General features: G+C 42.2%; 4 protein-coding genes across 4 annotated transcripts; all 4 read right to left on the bottom strand.

Annotated features, from left to right (window-relative positions):
- Nucleotides 1-798: 798 nt before the first annotated feature.
- On the bottom strand, nt 799-2,367 carry LOC124636697. Its single transcript, XM_047172859.1, has 2 exons — nt 2,356-2,367; nt 799-1,726 (listed from the first exon to the last, which is right to left on the bottom strand). Exons 1-2 carry the CDS (start codon nt 2,365-2,367, stop codon nt 1,226-1,228), a joined length of 513 nt encoding a protein of 170 aa, XP_047028815.1. The 3' UTR covers nt 799-1,225.
- Nucleotides 2,368-3,799: 1,432 nt separating this feature from the next.
- On the bottom strand, nt 3,800-4,664 carry LOC124636509. Its single transcript, XM_047172626.1, has 3 exons — nt 4,426-4,664; nt 4,105-4,284; nt 3,800-4,025 (listed from the first exon to the last, which is right to left on the bottom strand). Exons 1-3 carry the CDS (start codon nt 4,435-4,437, stop codon nt 3,888-3,890), a joined length of 330 nt encoding a protein of 109 aa, XP_047028582.1. The 5' UTR covers nt 4,438-4,664; the 3' UTR covers nt 3,800-3,887.
- A 2,349-nt stretch (nt 4,665-7,013) lies between these two features.
- LOC124636513 lies at nt 7,014-7,601 on the bottom strand. The gene is made up of 2 exons (XM_047172629.1): nt 7,566-7,601; nt 7,014-7,371 (listed from the first exon to the last, which is right to left on the bottom strand). Exons 1-2 carry the CDS (start codon nt 7,575-7,577, stop codon nt 7,072-7,074), a joined length of 312 nt encoding a protein of 103 aa, XP_047028585.1. The 5' UTR covers nt 7,578-7,601; the 3' UTR covers nt 7,014-7,071.
- A 12,194-nt stretch (nt 7,602-19,795) lies between these two features.
- Nucleotides 19,796-21,441, bottom strand: LOC124636419 (glycine-rich RNA-binding protein 8-like). Its single transcript, XM_047172506.1, has 2 exons — nt 21,375-21,441; nt 19,796-20,283 (listed from the first exon to the last, which is right to left on the bottom strand). Exons 1-2 carry the CDS (start codon nt 21,384-21,386, stop codon nt 19,858-19,860), a joined length of 438 nt encoding a protein of 145 aa, XP_047028462.1. The 5' UTR covers nt 21,387-21,441; the 3' UTR covers nt 19,796-19,857.
- Nucleotides 21,442-22,583: the final 1,142 nt, after the last annotated feature.

The following is a 22,583-nucleotide window of genomic DNA, read 5'->3' as shown; positions in this document are numbered from 1 at the left end:
CATGTTTTGCCCGTAATTTTCTAGTCGGTACCCACGCCCCGGGCGCGGGCGGCAGGTTATGGGGGCGGCAAAATCATTCTTGGTAGGCGCAAACTCAAGTACCTATGGGATTTTCCAGATAGGTACTTGGTTAGTAGTTTCGTATTGCATAACGAAAAAAGTAAAAGTGGTCAAAAGGTAGATTTGTAGTGAAATTGCAGAAAAACTTAAAAAGGTTAAAAGTTCAACGGAATTTCGTCAAATAAAATGGCATCTGGTGGCCAGAACGCTGCATGTACATATCAGGGGCCCGATTCTTGTAATTTTACTTAAGCGACATACGATTCACGTTCGACTGAGATCCAATCCCGACTCAATTACGATTGAAGAGTATGTGGCATTCCGCAAATTTTTCTTTGCAATAAACGTTTTTATCCTTTTTGTCATTCAATAATGTATCATTATGTCTGCAAATGATATACGATTGCAATATGATTGTAGAGCAAACTACCGAATAGATCAAAATCACGAAAATAGCAGACCAATCGCAAACAAATCGAATGTCGTTGGAATACGTCTTATATTAGTAGCAGAATGCCCGATATGGTTAAAACTGCTATTGCAATCATATTGCGATTCAATTACTATTCGATTTTGACATTATTAACTTAGGAGAATCGGGCCCCAGTAGGTACCTGCCTGTCAGTAGGTGGCTCTCAGACAAAGGAGTTGTAGGGAGACCTGCCGAGAGGGAGAGGACATGATCTTGCAGTAGGTGGCAGAAGCCGAAAAATAAAGAAAAAAAAAACATTTTAAAACTAACTTTCACCATATTAGTATTTTAACCGCGCTCTCTTTAAACTCAGTACCTTTCAATGCTGTACATTATAATTATTGTCTTTTTCGAACTGCATAACTATCATGCATAGGTAAGTACTACTGCGACAATGTTTTCGCTATCGTGCGATGGGATAACTAGTAAGCATTTGACGACTTCATCATGGCAGGTACTGCAGTCAAAGGAAGCACAGAAAACACCAACATATTTAATGCTATTAATAAAACTTACACTCTACAAAAGATTAGTTTTACAAAGGAAACTAAATGTAGAAACTAAATATCTAAGCAAGTTACATGAACTATTCGGTAGATTATAATTAAGTAGGTATGTATTTACACGCTGATTATTAGAAAACATTGTAATAAATATAATAATGAGTAGGTGGGCAGCTTGGCGGCGTGGCGACTACCGGTCCTTGACGATCTTGTACTTGTGCACGCGGATGATGTAGGGCAGGTCGGCGGGCGCGCGCTTGCCGGCCGGCTTGTGCGGCGCGCTGTGGTACGTGTAGCCGCCGTGCGCCGTGGGCCGCGCGTACAGCACCGCGGGATCCTCGGGCGCGCTGGACGCGGCCGCATACAACTGCGGCGTCTGGTAGCGGTGCGCGTACGCCGCGTACTGCTGCGGCTCGTCGTAGTCGTCTTGGTCGTCGTCGTAGGGCGCGCGCGCGTACACGGGGGAGTGCGCGGAGGGCGCGAGGGCGGGGTCTCGCGGGAGCAGCGGCGCCGAGGTGAGCACGCGCAGCACGGGGACGGGCGCGTGCAGCGGCACGGCGGCGTACATGTAGGGCGAGTAGCCGCGCGAGTACTCGCCCGCGTACACACCGTGCCGGCTGTAGCGCCGCAGCGCCTCGCCTAGCGGCTCGCCCAGCGCCGCGCCGCACACGCATAGCACCACCAGCTGTCTCTGCAAGCAAAGCTCCGTCACTCAACACTTCGAAAGCCAGCATTCAGCATGCGGCTGCACTGACCGATAGTCTTTAGGAGATATCTAAGTAACTTTGCAAACAAAATCTATTGTATAAGAAAAAGCTCAGTCATTAGTTGGGCACGGTAAGCGTAGGGTTACCAGATTAAAAAAATCCGGAAAAAAGGTTTATTTTTGGAAAGTTATGATTCTATTTAGATTTTGAAATTTTTGCACGATCTTAATATTTATCAAATTTATACACTGCGGATTTAGCTCTAGCGATAGAGATCGCGCTTATACCTCGCTAACTAAAACAAGTGTCTTCACGAACTATGAACCTATGACAACACCAACTTGATTTATGGATTGATCTTAAATGTGCAACTACTAGGTACAACAAATAAATAGGTACTGAAGAGATCTTGATTTGAGTATAAGGTGACTTATTGGAAATTCTAAAAATGAGATTTTATGTGATTTGCAAAATCCGGCCACAATCCTGAGGAAAGTGCAAATCCAGAAATCCTATAGGAAGGCATCGCACGCAGGCGCACGTTGCAGACACTCATGTAGCACTATTGTGTAACCACTAGGAGCTGAGGATGAGGAGCGAGGGAGACACTCACGAGCGCGTCCATGTCGGGGCCGAGGTGTGGCACGACTGGCGCGCGCAGCACTGCAGCTCCCGCGCGTCGCGTGCAGCCTGCTGCACCGGCACTGCTCACTTCCTATCAATATAGTTTGTTTGCTGCCGATCCGATACTATTCAATAATGCCCAACATTCTCTACAATTTGTTGTCTACATTCATGAATACTAAAACTGATCTGATTGTTTGACCGTCTGTCTCAATCTTCATTAGTAAGCGAGACGAGAGCTAGTCGTGTTGTCACTGTGGGTTTAAAGCAGACGTGTGATAGAGACATTAATGCTGTGAGTATCTAGACCGAGGTCATTGCTGCACGAGATTAGTATGACTATGTACATACAGTAGGCATGCCAACTTCAATCACAACTGCGAGTAATATGGGCAATATGGCGCGCACAAGCGTGCGGTGTTAGCGGGCGCCGGAGCACTCGTGTTGACAGTGCGCGGCGCTTCCTTCCGCGTGGCGGCGCGGGCGGTGCGTGCGACTCACGTGTAATTATAGTGCAGCAATGCACTAAAAACTACTCGCACGCTTTTTATTCCACACCGTGTGTTACCGAATTTATTGTCTTTCCTATACCGAATGAAAGTTCCAGTCACCCTTCTTATTCCATGTCATTGTTAGCAGAAATACTACTTTGATAAAAGGGTGACCATAAGTTATACTGAACATGTCAGTAGGTGCGGTAGCGTGTGCGCGGAGGAGGAATTAGCATGGCGCGAGTGTTCACCGCACTGTACTGATATGTACGTGAACAGAATTAAATACAGCTAAATATTGACTAACATTTGAATTCTGTTCCCTTTTTGTGTTGGTATGTGCGTAATGTTAACCTAGTAATAGACAAGTACCGAGGTCTATACTTTTTCCTATAGGTATATATCCTCATCAACTTTTTTACTTTCTCAATACAGGTCACAAGCCTGTGCATAGAGAAGGACAATTCAATATTATATAGGTAATACTTAACAAGATACAAGCTGCCAAGTTTGTAGAATAAATGCCTTCGTACGGACCTCAGTTCAGACCTGCCGCCGTCTGGAAGATATTATAATTAGGGTATCAGTTTATAAGCCTTAAGGGCAAAAAAGGTATGAGAATAGATAAGTGACCATATTCATTACAGAAGAGTGCAGTCTTCATGCACACAACTTTGGTACTGATTATACTGTTTTACGTTTTCCGAGGCATTAGTTAGGCTTAGAAATCTAAATTTCTTCTAATATATTAATCTAACTTTCTTCTAAATCTTAATTTATGCCCTCCATAAACATTAATGTTTTTCATACATATTGAAGGATTTCCGCCTTTAATATGTATAAAGGGCATTAGTGCTACTCCAGTAACGAACTCCCAAGATGTGGCATGGTGCAGACGTTCAGCTCAAGAGGGTGTTAAGAGACTTAGTAAAACTATGTAAGTATTGAAATATAAACTTTAATAATAACAAACTACAATAACTATTTATATACATTTGAACACATATTGTGGTGCTCCGACGCTGCATGGTCACCACCAGTCTGCGTATGCTGGCGCGTACGAGACGGACACGCGAGGAGCCACGTAGTGAGCCACTCGAGGTGCTACGTAGTGAGCCACGCGGGGTGCCACGTAGTGCGACGACACCACTCTGCTCACTGATACCACCTGCAACAATCATGAGTGCTCAGTGGAGGAAGGTGCATTGTGGAGGCTGTTTATCGTCATTGAATGAGAAGCACATTACCCGCGGTACGCTGACGATCTTCCTGACGGAGAGGACAGCAGGCTCGTGCACGATAGCGGCGGGCGCGGAGTACACGAGCGGCGCGCTGAGCGCCAGCCCGGCGGACCAGCCCGAGCGCTTGTCGCGCCGCCCCGGCTCCGGCGCCGCCAGCGCACACGCCGCCAACACTACGATGTACAACTGAAACATGACCACCATATGTACGATGTTACTAAGCGGTAAACAACCTAGGGAACTTGATGGAATAATAAAAGCTACTTAAGTTTCTACATGGAAAAAGATTTCAATTTACATAGTAGTGTGGTGTTAGTGGACACTTACAAGACACTTCATGGCGATGATAGGCACGGTATATGAAGCGGCTGCTGGTACTGATGCCTCGGACAGATCCGCGCCGTAGTTATATACTTACGCACTGCGATTGGTTACAAAATTTCACAAAAACGTCGCCATTGTTGCTCAAGCTCATGTTTTATTGTAATGAAATAAACGTATCTGCGTGCGAGGAGTGACATCACAGTCGATCACGCGGAATCAGTAATGTCGGTACACACTCGCTGTCGCCCTCCCTAACGCTGGGAAGAACTTCAAATGATAGACATTCGGGCAGAACTTAAGCGTGTGGAACTTAAGTTAAGGAGTGTTAATACACTTCCAATATTGAGATGTAAGTCTGTGCTAATTATTGTTTCCACGCAGCTGTTCCAAGCGATAATTAGTATGACGATGCTAATGTACCGACTAATATGATGAATAAACAATGAAGCACTATGTATTACGTGAAGGTATGTGGAAGCAGGAAACGTCACGGGCGGCCATTAATTAGAGCAGGTGCGCACGCGCCGGCGCGCCGGTGACGGACGCCGCGCTGTCTGGCACGGTGTCCGTCAGCCACGGGATTAATGGCTCTGGGAACTGGGGGCTCCGCGGCAATTACCGCTTAGCTGCCAATGATATCACTCACTGGAACGCTTTGTTATATTGGTGTGTACTGTGTAGTATAAGGCACGAAGCGTGTGCTACTTTGTTTACACAACTTTCTGTTGGTCCACTATAAGATCGTAAAGCCTACAGGATTTTAGTTTAGACTTGTCACGTGTTTGTATATCTAGCTCGCCCTACTACTCACTCATTAGCGCAATAATTTCAGTTCAATAGCCAAATAATATGTTTGTTTTGCTGCTTAAAAATAGCAAAATGGACGGATAATATTTCTCGGTGCTGAAGTGAAAACGACCGGCTCAGGATTCATCTCCAGAATAATAGCGAGTGATTCGAACAGAATCTTCCGCTCGGTCGGGATATAAGATCTGCACTCGCGGCAAACTATAACTTTGCTCACGTCATCGCGTGTAACACAAATAATATATTTCATATAAACGACATTGGCACACATACGAGCTGATACTCTTTTTGCACTGACAGTATTATCAAGTCGACGTAACATTCCTGATTGAAGAATATCTATCGCTGTCTTTACACCTCTACTGTATCAATTAGCCATCAGTTATGAACACGAGCATGGCAAACAGCACGCGACTCATTTAGGACATTCAGTTAATTGGATACCTCATGCACTGTATATTAATAATTGTAGTAGCGTTCGTTAATCGAGTGCTACCGGATATATTGCATTCAGTACACTTTACACTGTAAATGAGGAACTGTTACGATTGTGGCGTGCGGCTAATATTGAAAGTCGATGAGCAATCAATGAAATGGCTGTCCAATAAAACTAAACTAAGCAGCTGCAGTTTGTACGAGAGCTGTGTTTAATAAGCGCTGATGAACATCTCCGTCGCCTCTACACTGAACAGTACAAGTTCTGCGTTGTCAGCTGAGCCGGGCTGCGGATCTACAAAGGTTGTAGCAATAATAATGTCGTAGTCGGACAGTACAACCCGCCATGTTACATTACGGCTATCCCTTATCAAAAACAGGGCTGTTTGAAATCGCATCTGAAGGCTGAAAATTCCGAATTTGGTTTTCATGCCGACACCTCAACACCAAGAAGCTGATAACCGATGAACTGAACCGACTTAGAAGTTTAACATCATCCAACTACATTTTTTTTGGACATTTCGAAAAACATGAACGAAATACAGTACCTAAACTATTGATACCTGTGTAGAGATTTATTTAAAAAAACACGTTCAGTGTGCCTGCTCAGTAGCAGAAGGCAATCTGTCACATAAGCGTTATCGAATAGTTTTCCGATAGGCACCTCCAACTATCTAGATATTTATGAACTTGTCGTTTTACCGCCCTTTCACCAGCATTATGTGGGAACTACTGTCCGCTTCGGGATAAAATAAAGCTCATATAAAGAGCAGATAGTGTATATATATATAGCTTCCTAACAGTGTAATAATGATTCAAATCTGTTAAGTAGTTCCTGAGTCTAGTCGATTCAAACCAACAAATATAATCATATATTCCTCTTTACATATTAGCATAGAAGTACCTATTAAGTATAAGTTATAAGAACGTTCTGTTATAAAGCATCCAATTCAATATATTGATGGGATTACTTAGTTTATTTCATTACTGATTGTGTTTCTCGTGATCTTTGTGTAGATAAGAACCTGCTACTTAGGATTGCTTACGCGTTGCGTTGCTAGTAATACACTGCAATTATTGAACAGGCGTTTATGTTTAAAGTAAATCCCAAATAGTACCTAGACCACATGCGCGTCCTGTTTCGCTACGTCTAAGACCATTAGTTTGTACACTAGCAGCCTAGCAGGTTAGGTTACCATCTCAGCATCCAGTAGGTACCTGCGCAGATTCGCCACATTACAGAGCATTTCGTTTATTTGTCATTGGAAATGCTATGGTATTTCTTGCCGAGACATCGCCCATTTAACTCCAATCAAGGGATTCATTCGTTAGAAAGGATACTACAAAAGGCTTGAAAAATAAAGTTATTTATTATAAAGAAACGCAGTACCTTATCCTAAGCCTTGTTCACCACCAGCCGTGGTGCGCGTGCTCCGTGTGCACAGGCACCACCTTCTTGACGGTGATGAGCTTGGGCTCGGAGATGACCTTACGCACGTGCACCACCTGCGGCACCGTCACCTCGCGCGGCACCTGCACCACCTTCTGCACCGTCACCACCTTGGTGTGCGGCTGCCAGCCCCCGTGCCAGCCGCCCCAGCCGGGCTCCACGCCCCAGCCGGGCTGCACGCCCCAGCCGTGGCTGCGCTTGGTGCGCGCCGCCGCCTCGCCCGCCAGCGCCGCCACCAGCACCACGCACAAGATCACCTGGACACAAACACACGCACTCTTATCTCACGCTCAACACAATATCAAACAATTCATTGCTCAAGAGTTCTATGATGACGTATCTCATATAGAGAATATGATGTGTTTCACGACGTTCGACTGTTATAGAAGTGGAAATGTTGGTATAACATTGTTATATAGTTATCAAATGTGGAGATGGATGTGGTACTTACAAAGTTTTTCATGTTGTTTTCTTAATGAAAGAGGTTGTCGAATGATGTTCGCTTCGCATTTTCTTACATTATATAGGCTAGACTGCGCTGACGCATCTCATCTTGGACACCCAGAAACACTCACACAAACAACAGTAAGGTACCCACACATACAAAAAAATATGAAGAAGTATCAGCACAAGAGCATTATCTTGCTTTGTTCAAATTGATTACTAATTCGGTAACATTACAATAAATGTATGGAAATATGACGATAAATTATGTAAATATATCTTCCCACAGATTCACACATATCGGACCGCCGAGCGAAGTGCAGCGCGAGCGTGTCTCGGCCCGCGAGTGCTCCTGCTGTCCCTCTGATGTAGTCGCACTAGCGAAGGACTAGCTAATACTGCAGAATAGTCATTGAAACAAGTGAAATGCGCTCAGAAGTCCCTTATTCAAGAAAGCCGGACGGAGCCTTTTTCTAAAGTTGACAGATGCGATGCATTTCAAAATGCTACAACGCGCTCAGCTGCGCTCGTGTCGGTGTGAGGAGGACCACCCGGTGAATCTGCATTTCAAGTTTGCATGACATTCGCAACTAGACGCGGTTACATAATTAGATATGATCTTCTGCGCAGGCGGGTCCTGGCGGCGGAGTGACTGCGCAGGCGCGGCATGCTAGCCACTCGGTGGGTGGCTCTGCGAGGGTGCACAACGTACAAACGGCTGTAAGGGATTTCTTAGAATGCATTTCACATTTCAATCTCACAATTTCGTGTTGTAGTCGATCGCGTGATCAAGACTTCTAGAATTACGTGCTACATAGTGGACAGTGGCTTCATGGATTCTATACATAATAGTGAAATATGCTCGTAGTACACAAAAGGAAATGTTCAGTTATTTTTCCCCGCAACTCTTAAATAGAACAAAACCTTCAAATTGCAATTTGGTCGCGACAAAATATTGCTATCGTTGTTGTACTCGAGTTTTGCAATGGGTATGTGTTGGTGATTGTAAGAAGATGCTGACCATTTAAATGGCGTACCAACACAATGCCGAGTCGCCATGTTAGATAGTTCACAATTATTTTACCTCCGTTAGCTAGTAGCTGACATAAAATAAAGCAGTGCAAGCACAGTGGTAGGTATTTGGTTCTCTGCTCCATTCGGGGGCTTGGGAGCGCACGCCGATTAATGTCGATTTAAATATGTATTCATATTGTGTCAGAGTTGTTGTTCTTGTCATTATGAACGTAAAGCTCGGCACAACATAATGTAACAGCAGGCGGTGGATCGTTCTGCGATTACTAAACTTACTCCGAGAATGGCTCGGAGTCCGCTGCATCATAACTAGAAGACATTATTATAAATATGTAGGCGTGTGCCAAGATCAGGCTACAAGTTAATCTAGACAGCGTTTGCACATTTCCTGCTTGACTGACCCATTTGAGACTAACATGTGTAATCTATAGTCATAGTTACATTCACTATGCGAGATACAGTTCAAACAAAATAGACCAGCGATTAACAGCTAGAGCTTGCTCTTGAGCAAATAGATGGCATTGCGTTTATAAAACAGTAAAAGAAACTGTCGGTTAATAACAATTGCCAAGCGCGCATCCGCGTTTGCGTGCGCGCAGCATAGAGAAGGCTCTTGCATCTAATGCAATATAGTTTCGATACAAAAATGTTTAAATACCAGTGGCGGATTTACCAATAGGCCAAGTAGGCCAGTGCCTAGGGCGGCAGATTTAGAGGGGCGGCAAATTTTGCTAATTTTTTTACAGTTTTTTTTTAGAATTATACGAGTACACAATCCATATATAAATAAACGATTAATAAATGCACTGTAATGTATGCTTAGGTTTATGTGATCATGAATTTTAAAATATTCCAATAGCGTTTCAATAAAAATAAATTGAAAGATCCTTCATCATTTCTGGTTTATTCTGCGCTCTTTGAGTCCAATCTAACAAAAAGTTAAAGCACCGAAGTAGCAAAAACAACTGACGCTCTACGCTGACGATTTCTAAGCTGTTCAGGAGGTTCAGTTCAGGAGGACTTTTGTGTCCCAAATAATTTCGCTTTTGTGTCCCAAAACTCAAAAAATTTCGCGCTCGCTGCGCTCGCAACTTTTTCACTTAACATTGGTTTTTTTCAAACTTGTTTGAGTATTTTTGTGTTCCAAGACTCAAAAATTTCGCCTTTCACTTGACAGTTACTTTTTTCTAATTTCTTTAGATATCATTGCGTCCCAAAAATCACAAATTTCGCGCTCGCTACGCTCGCGGCTTCTTCTCTTTGCAGTGGTTTTTTTTCACACTTGTTTGGGTACGTTTGTCTCCCAAAACTAAAAAATTTCGCGCTCGCTACGCTCGCGACTTTTTCACTTTAGGCCGGTTTTGTAAACTCGTTTTGGTACTTTACTGTTCTAATAGTATCCGAACGAATGAACCGATTTCAATTTAGTTTTTTTTTGGTATTACAGGTGTTTTACGGGCGAGTGTTCTTAGACATGTTTCCTGAAAATCAATTGAGCCGTTTAAAAGTTACAGAGGTTTTACGCTTTAAAGTCGCTGTCAGATAAACTTGTTAGGTCAACATTAAACTCTTCGTTACATAGCGGGTTGCAAAAATAATCTAGTAACTGACAGAAATGTCATCATTAAGTTCACAATCATTGATTGATTGATTTGATTTTTCAAGGTCTTTATTAATAACATAAATATTACAAAACAGTATACAATTGAACTTATTCTAATTGCGTACAAACCTCGTATAAACAAGTAAATTAGACTAAGACGCCTTTATATACATTTTGACAGAATAATTTGAACGTTGTATAAACATATTTGAATATAAAGATTAAATTAATTGTTTGGAACGAGGTAGTCTTAGTCGCGACTCCCGTTATATTAACTGGTAAGCTACAGTAATGTAGATATTATTAAGTTTATATTTATACAATAAAAACAAATAGAAAAGAGGGTAGATAAAAAAAAAAAAATCTGCTTGGAATGCACTGTGTCGCAGGCGCACGAACTGCGTCAGGTGATTAGCGAGCTATCGTCACGATTCTCGAAGGAAGTAGTGATGTGGCAAGCGATATCGATTGTAGGTTCGAGAGTAAGGTAGTGTATGTAACCTACTTTTGCCTATGTCAACAATTAGTTTATTATGGTGTTTAGGGTTTTTGTGGAGATATTTGCGAGATAATTTTAGTATGTAGTCTTTTAGCAAAGGAAATTTTATTTTCATGTGAATATTTTTAAGGTTCGTACGAAACGGGGTGTTATATGAAATTTTGATGGCCTTATTTTGGATGGTTTGTAATTTTTTATAATTTGTATCATAAAGGTTACACCACACGGGTGCAGCATAGGTTAAGTTGGGTCTCACTAAGGTTGAATAAATAAGTAATTTGGTACTAGGACTGAGATTTGATTTGCGATTTAATATAGAACCTAAGGAATTAAGAGCTTTTGAGCCTTTCAGAATAAAATTTTGTGTGTTTTTATTCCAGTTTAATTTTTTATCGAGTATTACTCCAAGATACTTTACGGATTGCTGCCAGGGAATTTGGTAGCTATCAATTTTGACGTGTCTATTAGGTAGTTTACGTTTTCGAGTGAACATGATGGCTTCAGTTTTGGTAGAATTTACTTTCAATTTCCAGGTCCGAAAATATTCATTTAAAAGTTCTAAAGACAGCTGTAGCCGTGAAATTACAATATCGATGTCCTTATCAGACGTGTACACTGCTGTATCGTCAGCATAAATAGCAAGTTCAGTATGGGGCTGTTTAGGAATATCATTAAGGTAAATAATGAAGAGATACGGCCCTAAAATAGAACCTTGGGGTACACCAGCGGGAATCAATTTAGAAGTAGAATGATGCTTTCCAATATAAACTGCAAAAGAACGGTTATGTAGATAATTTTGGATGAGTTTAATTAAGCAGAGAGGTAAGTTATACATTAATAACTTATGCAATAGGCCTTCGTGCCAGACAGTGTCAAAAGCCTTTTCGATGTCCAGTAGAATCATGCCCGTAGAGGAGCCAAGATTGAGGCCATTGGCTACATGTTGAGCCACTCTCGCAAGCTGTTGTGTAGTCGAGTGAGCGCTACGAAATCCGAATTGTTCAGGTATTAAGTATTGTTCAGTTGCATTAGAAAGCCGAGACAGAATAACAGACTCAAGTAATTTTCCTATGCTTGGTAATAAGCTAATAGGCCTATAGCTGGTGGGATTCGATTGATCTTTGCCTGGTTTTTTAATAGGGATAACTTTTGCGTGTTTAAGAACCGTTGGGAAGTAGCCAATTCGCAAACAGCCATTAAATATCTTTGTCAAGTATACGATACATTTCTGGGGAAGGTTTTTCAGTAGTCCATTTTCCAGACCGTCAAAACCAGGAGCTTTGCGTGGTTTTAGTTTATGTAGTAGTTTCTGTATTTCTTTAGGTCTTACTAGTTTAGGATAGTCAATAATCTCATGTTGGTTGATCATAGCCATTGATTTATTGACGAGATCAAGAGTTTTACTGTCACTGATCCAGTTTTTTGTGAGAGTCATGTTTTCAAGGAAGGTATCGGAGAGGACATCGCATTGTTCAGAAGGGGATTTAGTAGTGATGTTGGAAGCCGTATTCAGGGGAGGTATTGAAGAAGGTTGGTGGTTAAGTGATTTGACAACACGCCACAGTTCAGAGGAAGAATTTGAAACATCAGCTAATTTTTTATTCCAGAGGTTATCATTAAAGATTCGAATGTCAGATTTAATAGATTTTTGCATCATGTTAACCTGAGAGAAAAGCTGCCGCCGGGTGATCGCTTCGCGTTCCTTGAGAGCTTGCTTTCGCAGTGAATTTTTAATTTTGATATTGGTTTTGATTCTTCGAGGCAGCTTCACGGTGCCATTAACAGATATTTGCGGTACTGAGTTATCACGAGCGTATTTCATTGCATGCGTGAGTTGATCAATGGCAAAGTCAATATCTTCAGGTTTATCTATTGTCGTTGCATTTAAGCAAATGCAATCATTAAGGTACGATCGATAGCTCTGCCAGTTCGCTTTTTTGTAGTTGTAGGTGACGCGGTCCTGTTTGATAACTTTAGCAGCGATGGTGAATAAGACCGGTAGATGGTTAGAGGATAGACAAGTGAGGGCCTGAAGCTGGGAGAGGAGGTTAGCAGAGTTAGTAAGAACGACGTCGGGATTAGATGGCGTATGTGTACTATGATAGTGAACTAATGTTGGACTAGATGGAGCAAGTACATCATACTCATTATGTATCATATGATCAAACAGGACCTCGCCGTGCCTGTTAGATAGGGAACAATACCAGTATGGATGCTTCGCATTAAGATCCCCCATGATGACGGATTTAAGATTCAATTTATTGATGATATCCAGATCAGATGACAGTAGTGGTAAATTAGGGGATTGATAAGCCGAGACAAAGGCAATTTGATGATTAGAGTCAGGTGATTGTATTACTATTCCAACACATTCAAGATTTTTTGTTGGGGCTAGTATTAATGGTGTGTGGACAATGCTAGATTTCACTAATATAGCCACTCCTTGACCATAACCATCAGGATTACTGTCACGTCGATAGCAAGTGAAGCCAGGGGTTTTTAAATTTGTGTGTGGGTGTATTCTAGTTTCTGACAGGGCTATAATGTCTATTGATAACTCGCTTACCAGATGCAGCAGTTCGTATATCTTAGTGCGTATGCCGTCGGCATTCCAGTACAAAACACGCAAGTGATATGGATCAGACATATTGACCCAGGTGAGTAAGAATTAATATGACTTTATCCATCATATTGTTGCAGCTCAGAAATTGTGTTTTAATAAATGTGGTGCAATGGGCACTTTGTATGGGATTTGGTACCCGCTCCAACAGCAACATATTATATATCATTAGAAAGGTATTTACGTGAAGAATAATAAAAACTATGGAGCTTGCCTCAATTAGCTGTCCGATCCAAGAACGATAAAAATTGAATCGACGTAGAAACAAATATGTCATCCATATATGCAAATTCATTAAGAGGCATTTATGCCGTCAATGTAATAATTTTAAAGTCAGTTAACAGACATCTTACATTGATTGATACACTCTATTATAATCTAAAGGTTGTAATAGTCTATGGAGTCATACTACGGAAACACAATCGTCATCTGATTTGACAAAAGTTCAAAACATTTCTATTCATCTTTTTTTAAGAAGAAATTCACCATTATCTCAGCACCTCTTGAGGAGCAAGATTGAGTCGTAATATGGACTATGTAAACATCGTCTGATGACTTTTTAACCTCAATTGATTGTAAATACTGAAAGACTTTCATCAAATACATAAGCTGGTTCTGCGTGAACTGCAAAGGTTTGCACAGTCTTTTTTTAAATCAATCGGCAGGCAAACATTCTAAAAAGGCCAAATTCCTGTTTTTTTCTTACTTTACCAGTTTTTATTCAAAACAGTTGGATTTAAGAACTTCATCTACGTTGATGATTTATGAACATTACACATTCTATTAGTCGATGTCACGGGAAATGGACAAGGATTTCGGACTAGTCGTCATAGTAAACATTTTTTGCCTTGCCAAGACCTACGCAATGGTACTAGATTCAATACTGTTGGACAGGGTACCAAAACGCCCATCGTCCTTTGTAAATCCGCCACTGTTAAATACATACATTAATTATAATACAGGTGTACAAGCAAATACTTTATAAGTCATGCATTATGATTAATTGGGAAACCATGATATTTTTTTATTTTTCGAGCTTAGAGGGCGCGTCAAACCTGTCCTGCAGCAACAATAGCTTTATTTAGGAAAACGTCGCAACCGCCCGCAAACCTGTTAGATGGCAGACAACTTAACGTGACGATTATTGCCATATAAGTAGGTACAGCTGTAGTAAACTAGCGTCCATCTCGTTTTACCGCAATCGTGTCAACTTTTATCTCAGTTCAGGCTGTCCGTATCAGACGAGCCCAATACCATTCACAAAATGGCAATATCTACCTTGACAGAGTTTAGTGACAGTGATCCACTTAAGGACTCAATCCCACAATGACATTACATGCATATTTTTAAAAATACTAATAAACTTTAATAAAAACTTTATTAAAAATACTAAAATATGCATGCATGTAATGTACTTAAAATAAGACCACTGATGTACTCAACTCTTGGAGGTGAGCGTTAATAGCTGCAACACAGTTTATTTTAAACTATCGTAGCTATTACCGTAACCACAATATATTGTAAAAATTGTTTTTTGGTTCCAATAAAAAAAAAAAAAAAAAAAAAAAAAAAAAAAAAAAAAAAAATGGCAAGCTGGTCTCTAACGGTCACAGAGCAATATATCAATTTAAACGTTTGTCAATAAACTACCAACTCGCGACGAGCTTACGAGTGCTTGCATCCGTCATGCTCTACCTCCGAGCTAAGTGTTATTTCCAATCTGTGCTGAAGTAATTGCGCTGAAAGTAACAGAGAAACCTTGTAACTTGTTCATTAATGTAACGTAAGTTACACTAGTAGTATCGTATGACAGAGTTTGTAGTGCACAATCACACGTTGCGAGGTGTGAGTAAGCAGGTATCTTACAGTTTGGAAATGTGATGCGCGCGTCATGTGGAGCAATGTCTAGCAGTGAGCGCGGCACTGGCTGCTGCCTAGCTACTCGGAGTAGGACAGACCAGGCCTGGGTTGCCGATCCATGCCTACGCATTTTCTTTTTTATTGACTGTTACATTCAGACCTCCCTCCATCAGAACCTTAATAACTTCCCTGTCCAATGAGTCGTCTATGATACACGCCGATTGTTTCATCATCATCATCATCAGCCTATCGCAGTTCACTGTTGGACATAGGCCTCTCCAAGTGCACGCCATTGAGATCTATTTTCGGCTTCTCGCATCCAGCTCCTGCCAGCCGTCTTGCGCAAGTCATCACTCCACCGTGCCTGAGGACGTCCTACACTACGTTTGCCGAGGCGTGGTCTCCACTCTAGAACTCGTTTACCCCAACGGTTATTGGTTCTTTGGCTAATATGGCCAGCCCACTGCCACTTCAGCTTGCTGATTCGGTAGGCTATGTCGATGACCTTGGTTCTCTGACGGATTATCTCATTTCTGATGCGATCCCTCAGAGAAACGCCGAGCATAGCTCTTTCCATAGCCCGCTGAGCGACTTTAAACTTGTGGACCAGCCGTACCGTCAGTGTCCACGTTTCGGCTCCGTAAGTCATGACAGGTAGGACGCACTGATTGAAGACTTTTGTCTTTAGGCACTGTGGGATCGACGATGTTAGGACTCGACGTAGCTTCCCAAATGCAGCCCAACCCAACTGAATTCTCCTATTCACCTCGTCCTCAAAGTTGTTTCTACCTAACTGCAATGTCTGCCCGAGGTATACATATTTCCGAACAACTTCGAGAACGGCGCCGTGTATCGCAATCGGTTCCGGTAGAACATGTTCATTGAACATGACCTTGGTTTTGTCCAAGTTCATCCGTAGGCCGATGCGTAGAGAAGATTCAGCCAGGTCGTTCAGCATCTGTTGTAGGTCCTGCAGCGTTTCCGCCATGATGACGATATCGTCAGCAAATCGCAAGTGAGAGATGTGTTCGCCATTGATGTTGATGCCGCGTCCTTTCCAGTTCAGCGTCTTGAACATATCCTCCATTGCATTAGTGAACAGTTTCGGGGAAATAACATCCCCTTGTCTCACTCCTCGATGCAACGGTATGGGCCTTGTTTGCTGATTCTGTACTTGGACCGACATTGTAGCGGCTTCGTAGAGACATCTCATCACTTGGATGTATCGCCAATCTACTTGACAACGCTGCAGGGACTCCAGAACAGACCAGATTTCAACCGAGTCAAAGGCCTTCTCATAGTCCACAAATGCTAGACACAGGGGCTGATTATACTCTTCGGTCTTCTGTATAATCTGCCGCACTGTGTGGATGTGGTCTATGGTGCCGTATCCGCTCCGAAACCCAGCCTGCTCCGGTGGTTGGAATTCGTCGAGTCTTCGCGCAAATCGGTTCGTGATCACTCTTGAGAACAGCTTATATACGTGGCTTAGGAGGGAAATGGGTCGATAGTTCTTCAACTGGGTTTTGTCTCCCTTTTTGAAGAACAGGACGACAACACTCCTACTCCACGCCTCTGGAGTTCTCCCTTTAAACAGGACAGCATTAAAAAGCTTCTGGAGCTCCCCCAGTACGGGCTTACCTCCTGCTTTTAAAAGCTCTGTTGTAATGCCATCCTCGCCAGGGGCTTTTCCATTTTTGAGCTGTCTCAGAGCGATCTCGATTTCGCCACTGCTGACTTCTGGCAGGTCTTCGGTGAAATGGCGTGTTAATGTGGCTCTAGAATCCTCATTTCCGGGATCAGGTCGAGATACATGCGATGCGTATAACCGGCCATAGAAATTTTCCACTTCCGAAAGGACTGCCGGCACCGAAGAAACGACTTCTCCACTTGTTGTGGTCAGCTTCGTCAAGTGGCTTCTTCCAAGAGATTGTACGAACACCTTTGACCCCCGATTCAGCTCAATTGCTCTTTCAATGTCAAGAGTATTGGAGCACCGGAGGTCGCGTCGTACGTGCTTGTTGATCTCTTGGTTTAGAGCCCGCTGAGCTGACGAAGTGACAGGCGGCTTTTCACGTCGTTTCTTCATAAGCCCTAATGTCTCTTCCGAAAGCTTTGATTTCTTGCCCTTACGCTGCATGTTACAGAATCTCGAACCTTCCTCCCTGAGGATCCGAACCACATATTCGTGGTTCTGGTTAACGTCTGTTGTGGTTCCCACGGCGGCAAATCGGTTCTCCAAATTTGACTGGAACTTTTCAGATCCTGTCATGGTTTGGAGCAGTGTTGGTCGGAGCCTGGCCTTCATCAGATGGGAACGTTCAGCCTTGAAGTTGATATTCAGAGAGCCTCGGACAAGTCGGTGATCGCTACCGGTATTAAACCTATTGATCACGGAGACGTCTCTGATGTCTCTTCTTGTTCGTCATGATGAAGTCAATCTCATTTTTAGTCATAGTGTCGGGGCTTTGCCACGTCCACTTTCTTTGGGGCTGCTTTTTGAAAAAGGAGTTCATCAAAAAGAGCCCCTCGCGTTCGAGGAAGTTGACGAGCATTTGCCCCCTATGATTCCTGCTTCCAAATCCATGGGATCCTACTGCCGATTCGCCGCAAATCTGTACTCCCACTTTAGCGTTAAAGTCCCCCATGACAACGGTGTAATGGGTCTTTGTAGTGAAGTGGAGGGCCCTTGATATATCATCAAACATATCCTCCACTTCATCGTCTGAATGTGTCGAGGTCGGTGCGTACACTTGCGCTACCTTGAGGCTATACCTGTCGGTGAGCTTTATGATAAGGTACGCTACCCTGTTCGACACACTAGACACCTCCACAACGTTATCAGCTAGGGACTTATTAACCAGAAACCCAACGCCACCTTGGGATTGTTGGTCTCCCTCTCGGAAGTACATTAGGTGACCTGATTCGAGGGTTATGGTGTCCTCCCCCTCTCTTCGAACTTCACATAACCCTAATATATGCCACCTAATCTTCCCAAGTTCCACCTCGAATTGCGCCAGATGCGAGTCAAGCCGTAGCGTGCGGCCGTTGTACGTCGCAAGAGTCAGTTGTGTTTGGTGGCCTCCCGTAACCAGCCGATTGTTTAACTATTGTCAATCGTGAAGAGGATAAAGCTCATGACCCTGAATTAAAAATATCTCAATTTTATTTTGGTTGTATATTTTTAACATCAATTAATAATTTAATCTATACGGAAACTGTAGTCAGTCAGAAGTATTACCATGTGCATGTATGCATTTTAATTTTGAATGTGTGATACGTAGAATATATTTATTTATTTATTTATTGGACCTCCAACAAAGAATATACACACCACATTCTTAAAACTAAGACATAGCTTAATCTAGCATGTGTATTCCTTTAATTACAGGAGGACACATCATGCTTACAATTTTTTATAAGTACAAATACTTTCATTTATTTATGAACATGCATAAAACAGTACAAAGATATTAAATGATATAATAATGAAAATTTTATTTATTTATTTATACGTTAAATTATTCAAAATTAATATTAATCTATATTATTTAGCTTATTTAGATTTATTTTATATTTGATTGCTGAATTATTAAATATGTCAATCTCGTTTGCATGTTTCTTAGACAGTGAATTATATTGCCTGCAAAGCCTCGGCACAGGGGCATAATGACCAAGATTAGTTCTTGAACGCGGTATACTAAAGAGATGGTACACATTTTTTCTAGGGACTCGTGCTGGGACATTTATTTTTACAGAGTCCAACAGCTCGCTGCAATCAATGGTCCCATTTAGTATTTTATGCAAAAAGATTGCGTCCATTACCGCTCTCCGACTGGCTAATGTTTTAATTTTATAGTGGCCTAATCTTTCTGTATAGCTAGTCAACTGCCTAGCTAAATGATCCCCCCAGCTAAGGTGATACAGAAATCTTCTTTGAACACTCTCTAAACGCTTTACGTACACATCGTAATGTGGGTTCCATATTACAGAGCAGTATTCTAAGATTGGACGAACTAGGGTGTTAAACAGTTGAATTTTTGTTGCTGACAGCCTGAATTCTTTACAGTTGCGTATGACAAATCCGAGGACTTTGAAGGCGCGTGCCACTGTATTTAAAATATGAACGAAAATATAAATTTAATAAAGGGGTACGAGATGACAAATCAGAGGATGGAGGAGGAATCAGACGTAATGGAGTTAGAATAGTGCCCTTTCCATATCAGTAGACAATGATTATATAATATGTTGCCATACTGCTACGAGGGCGTTGCCTCTAAATATTTTTATTTTCAGAAGCAATGGTAATGGAAAACAGCTGTGGACAAAAATATTTGTAGTTATATTAGTTCGACGAGTCTTTTAAGTAAATTTGAATTGATGTGAGTCACCCAAATTCATAAGTAAACAAAATGGTGTTATGTTACCTTTTTGCTCACTTCTTTCTCATTGCTAGTGAATTTTTGAAATTGTAATGTTAATTCTTTTCAATTTCTAATTGCCATGCCCACATAATGGAACGGCTTTCTGTATTTGCATTAAGCTTGTTTTAAATAAAAAGCGCAAACATCTGTCGTCATAAGGATGTAGGTGTGTACTTAGTTTTCATAAAAATATGTTTTATAAAGTAAAATATATTTTATTTACAATTTGTACATTAACTAGAGAGTCTGTGACTAGAGTGTTCACCACCAGCCGGAGCCGCCGTGTCCGCCGGAGGAGTAGCCGCCGGAGGAGTAGCCCGAGGAGTAGCCGATGGAGCCGGAGGAGTAGCCGCCGCCGAGGGAGCCGCCGTACCCGCCGGAGACGGGCACGACCTGCTTGACGGTGACCACCTGCGGCTTGGAGACGATCTTGCGCACGTTGACCACCTGCGGCACGATGACCTCGCGCTGCACGTTCACCACCTTGTTGACGGCGACCACCTGGGCAGCGGGCGCGGAGTAGCCACCGGAGTAGCCGCCGGAGAGGCCGCCGGAGAGGCCGCCGGAGTAGCCGCCGGACAGGCCGCCGGAGTAGCCGCCCAGGGAGCCGCTCCAGCCGCTGCTGTAGCCGCGCTTCTCGCGCACCGCGGCGCTCGCCGCCACCGCCACCAGCGTGCACAGGACGATCTGGAACAGAGTTACATGCTGAGCACTGCACCGCACACTGCGCACCACACGCCACAGGTTTGTTCCCACTAGTTCTATTGCTTAGTTCTACCGTAGAACTAATGGGAACTTTTTTTCCCACTAGTTCTACTATTTGAGGTGTAACAAAATAGTAGAACTAGTGGGAATTATGGTGTTTATTGGTATTCCCACTAGTTCCACTGAACATTGGCAGTAGAACTAATGGGACATAATTTTGTTCTACTAGACAGAAGAAGTACAGTTGACAGCCGATAGTTGTGATTTTTTTTAGAGCTCAAAATCGATAGCAGTCAGAATAACTTAGATTTTTTTCATTACTTTCAACAAAAATCTAATGTTTTTCTTTATATAAGTACTAGGATAGCAGAAATGAAGAGGAGCTAGTTAATCTTTTTGTTCTTTTGATTTTTAAACACCACCATTGTGGTGGTCTTTGACACATTGATTAAAAAAAAAACACAGTAAAGTTAGTTTAGTTAAAAGGTTCTTCTAACCTACAGACAGACATTCTTTCCAGCAAAAACACATAGGAAGTGGTGAAGGGTGGGCGTTTTGGGGGCTGTCTATTATAAATTCCTGACGTTCAAAAAGTGCTGTCGTCTTGCAGCCAAGTTTGAATAAATGATTTTTGATTTTTTGATTTTGATTTTTGATTTTGTTAGTTTGATGTGTAGTGTTATGTTTGGAACTAACAGTCTTAATACAAAAAAAAACATTTATTTTTTGTTGAAATTCATGAAAAAAATCTAAGTTATTCCGACTGCTATCGATTTTGAGCTGTGATAAAAATCACAACTACAGATAACCACGGGCCACGGACACGGCGAGATGTCACCCAGGCCGTCGACTGTACTTCTTCTATCTAGTAGAACAAAATGTCCCATTAGTTCTACTGCAAATGTTCAGTGGAACTAGTGGGAATACCAATAAAAACCATAATTCCCACTAGTTCTACTATTTTGTTACACCTCAAATAGTAGAACTAGTGGGAAAAAAAGTTCCCATTAGTTCTACAGTAGAACTAAGCAGTAGAACTAGTGGGAACAAACCACGCCACACACTCTACTCACGAAGGCTTTCATGTTGACTTGCTTGTTGCTGCGTCTGTGCTGCCGAGCGCTCGCCGCCGCGCTATATACTCGCGCGCAGCCGCGCTTGCGCAATGCGCCGCCGCGGGAGCACACGCTGCGCGACCGGGTAAGGAAAGCCCCTTGTATGAAGCTCGGTTCCTGAATTCAGTTCTGAAAACTTTGATATTACCCTGCTGTAGTTGTAGATGTTTCTTGTAGGCAAGTAGGTACATGTAAAGACAAACGCATGATAAAGACAATGCCAGCGATAGTAGGTAGATGTCCAATGCCAGCTTTGTGAGTGTAAGCTCATGTTTTCTATCTGGCTGAGTCTGTTTTCTTGTTTTGTTTGGCTACGAGTTTTACGATTAACGTTATAATTAAGACAGCTTGTATTGTATGCCATATTTCATTGAAATCATATAGAGTTAATAATACATCTACTATAGAATAATACCGTCGCTAATTCAACACGCTTTTAAAGACTCAAACAGTCTAAGAGTCAAGTCAAAAAAGTGTTCAGTTCAACTGCACACGATTTTGTTAAACCTTACCCAGCGCCACTTGATCACAAAGGCGTGCTCAGTTGACGCGAATTGAACACGGGAGCGTAGGATTCCGTAGTAAAACAAAAGCGTGTGGATTTCGCGAGACCGGTGTCGCCAGTTGAACACGGAAAGGGAAATACGCTGCTTCGGATGCTTCTTTGTATGAGACTAGTTGCAATGCTCGTTATACTGATTATGGGATCCCATTATTGAAATATAGCCCATATTAAAATTCCAATTTATTTATTTGCGTTTGTACATAATATCTTAATCATATTGGTATCCCTGTGTATCATTTCTCATGATACGTAACTGAATCTCAATCAGTGTTTCACGTAATGTATCAAACTAACATTCGCTTTAATAATTGGACTTAGTTGGTAAGTACGTGTATCGTGTCGGATTTGAACAATTGTTTCGGCGTTAGATAGCCATTTATCGAGGAAGGCTGTAGGTTCCCACGGGGTGCGGGTGAAACCGCTGGCAGAAGCTAGTTCATAATAAAGACGATGATAGCGATAGTAGATGTCCAATGCCAATGGTATGAGCGTGGCAATACAGCCAGCCTTTTGGGCGTATTCATTTTTTGATAGGTACATAGTTTTTATATTTGTTTTTATATTTGTAAATATGTATATTTAATATATTGAATAAGTGTGTA

Source organism: Helicoverpa zea, chromosome 14 (assembly GCF_022581195.2).
Source record: "Helicoverpa zea isolate HzStark_Cry1AcR chromosome 14, ilHelZeax1.1, whole genome shotgun sequence".
Taxonomy (NCBI): Eukaryota; Metazoa; Arthropoda; class Insecta; order Lepidoptera; family Noctuidae; genus Helicoverpa; species Helicoverpa zea.
The sequence above is the reverse complement of the archived record's forward strand: the minus strand, read 5'-3'. Positions and strand labels throughout refer to the sequence as shown.

Bases quoted from the DNA above. Each gene is read 5' to 3' on its own strand.
- LOC124636509 (XM_047172626.1), bottom strand. The intron at 4,026-4,104 runs GTAATGTGCTTC...TGATTGTTGCAG, and splicing joins AGATCGTCAGCGTACCGCGG to GTGGTATCAGTGAGCAGAGT.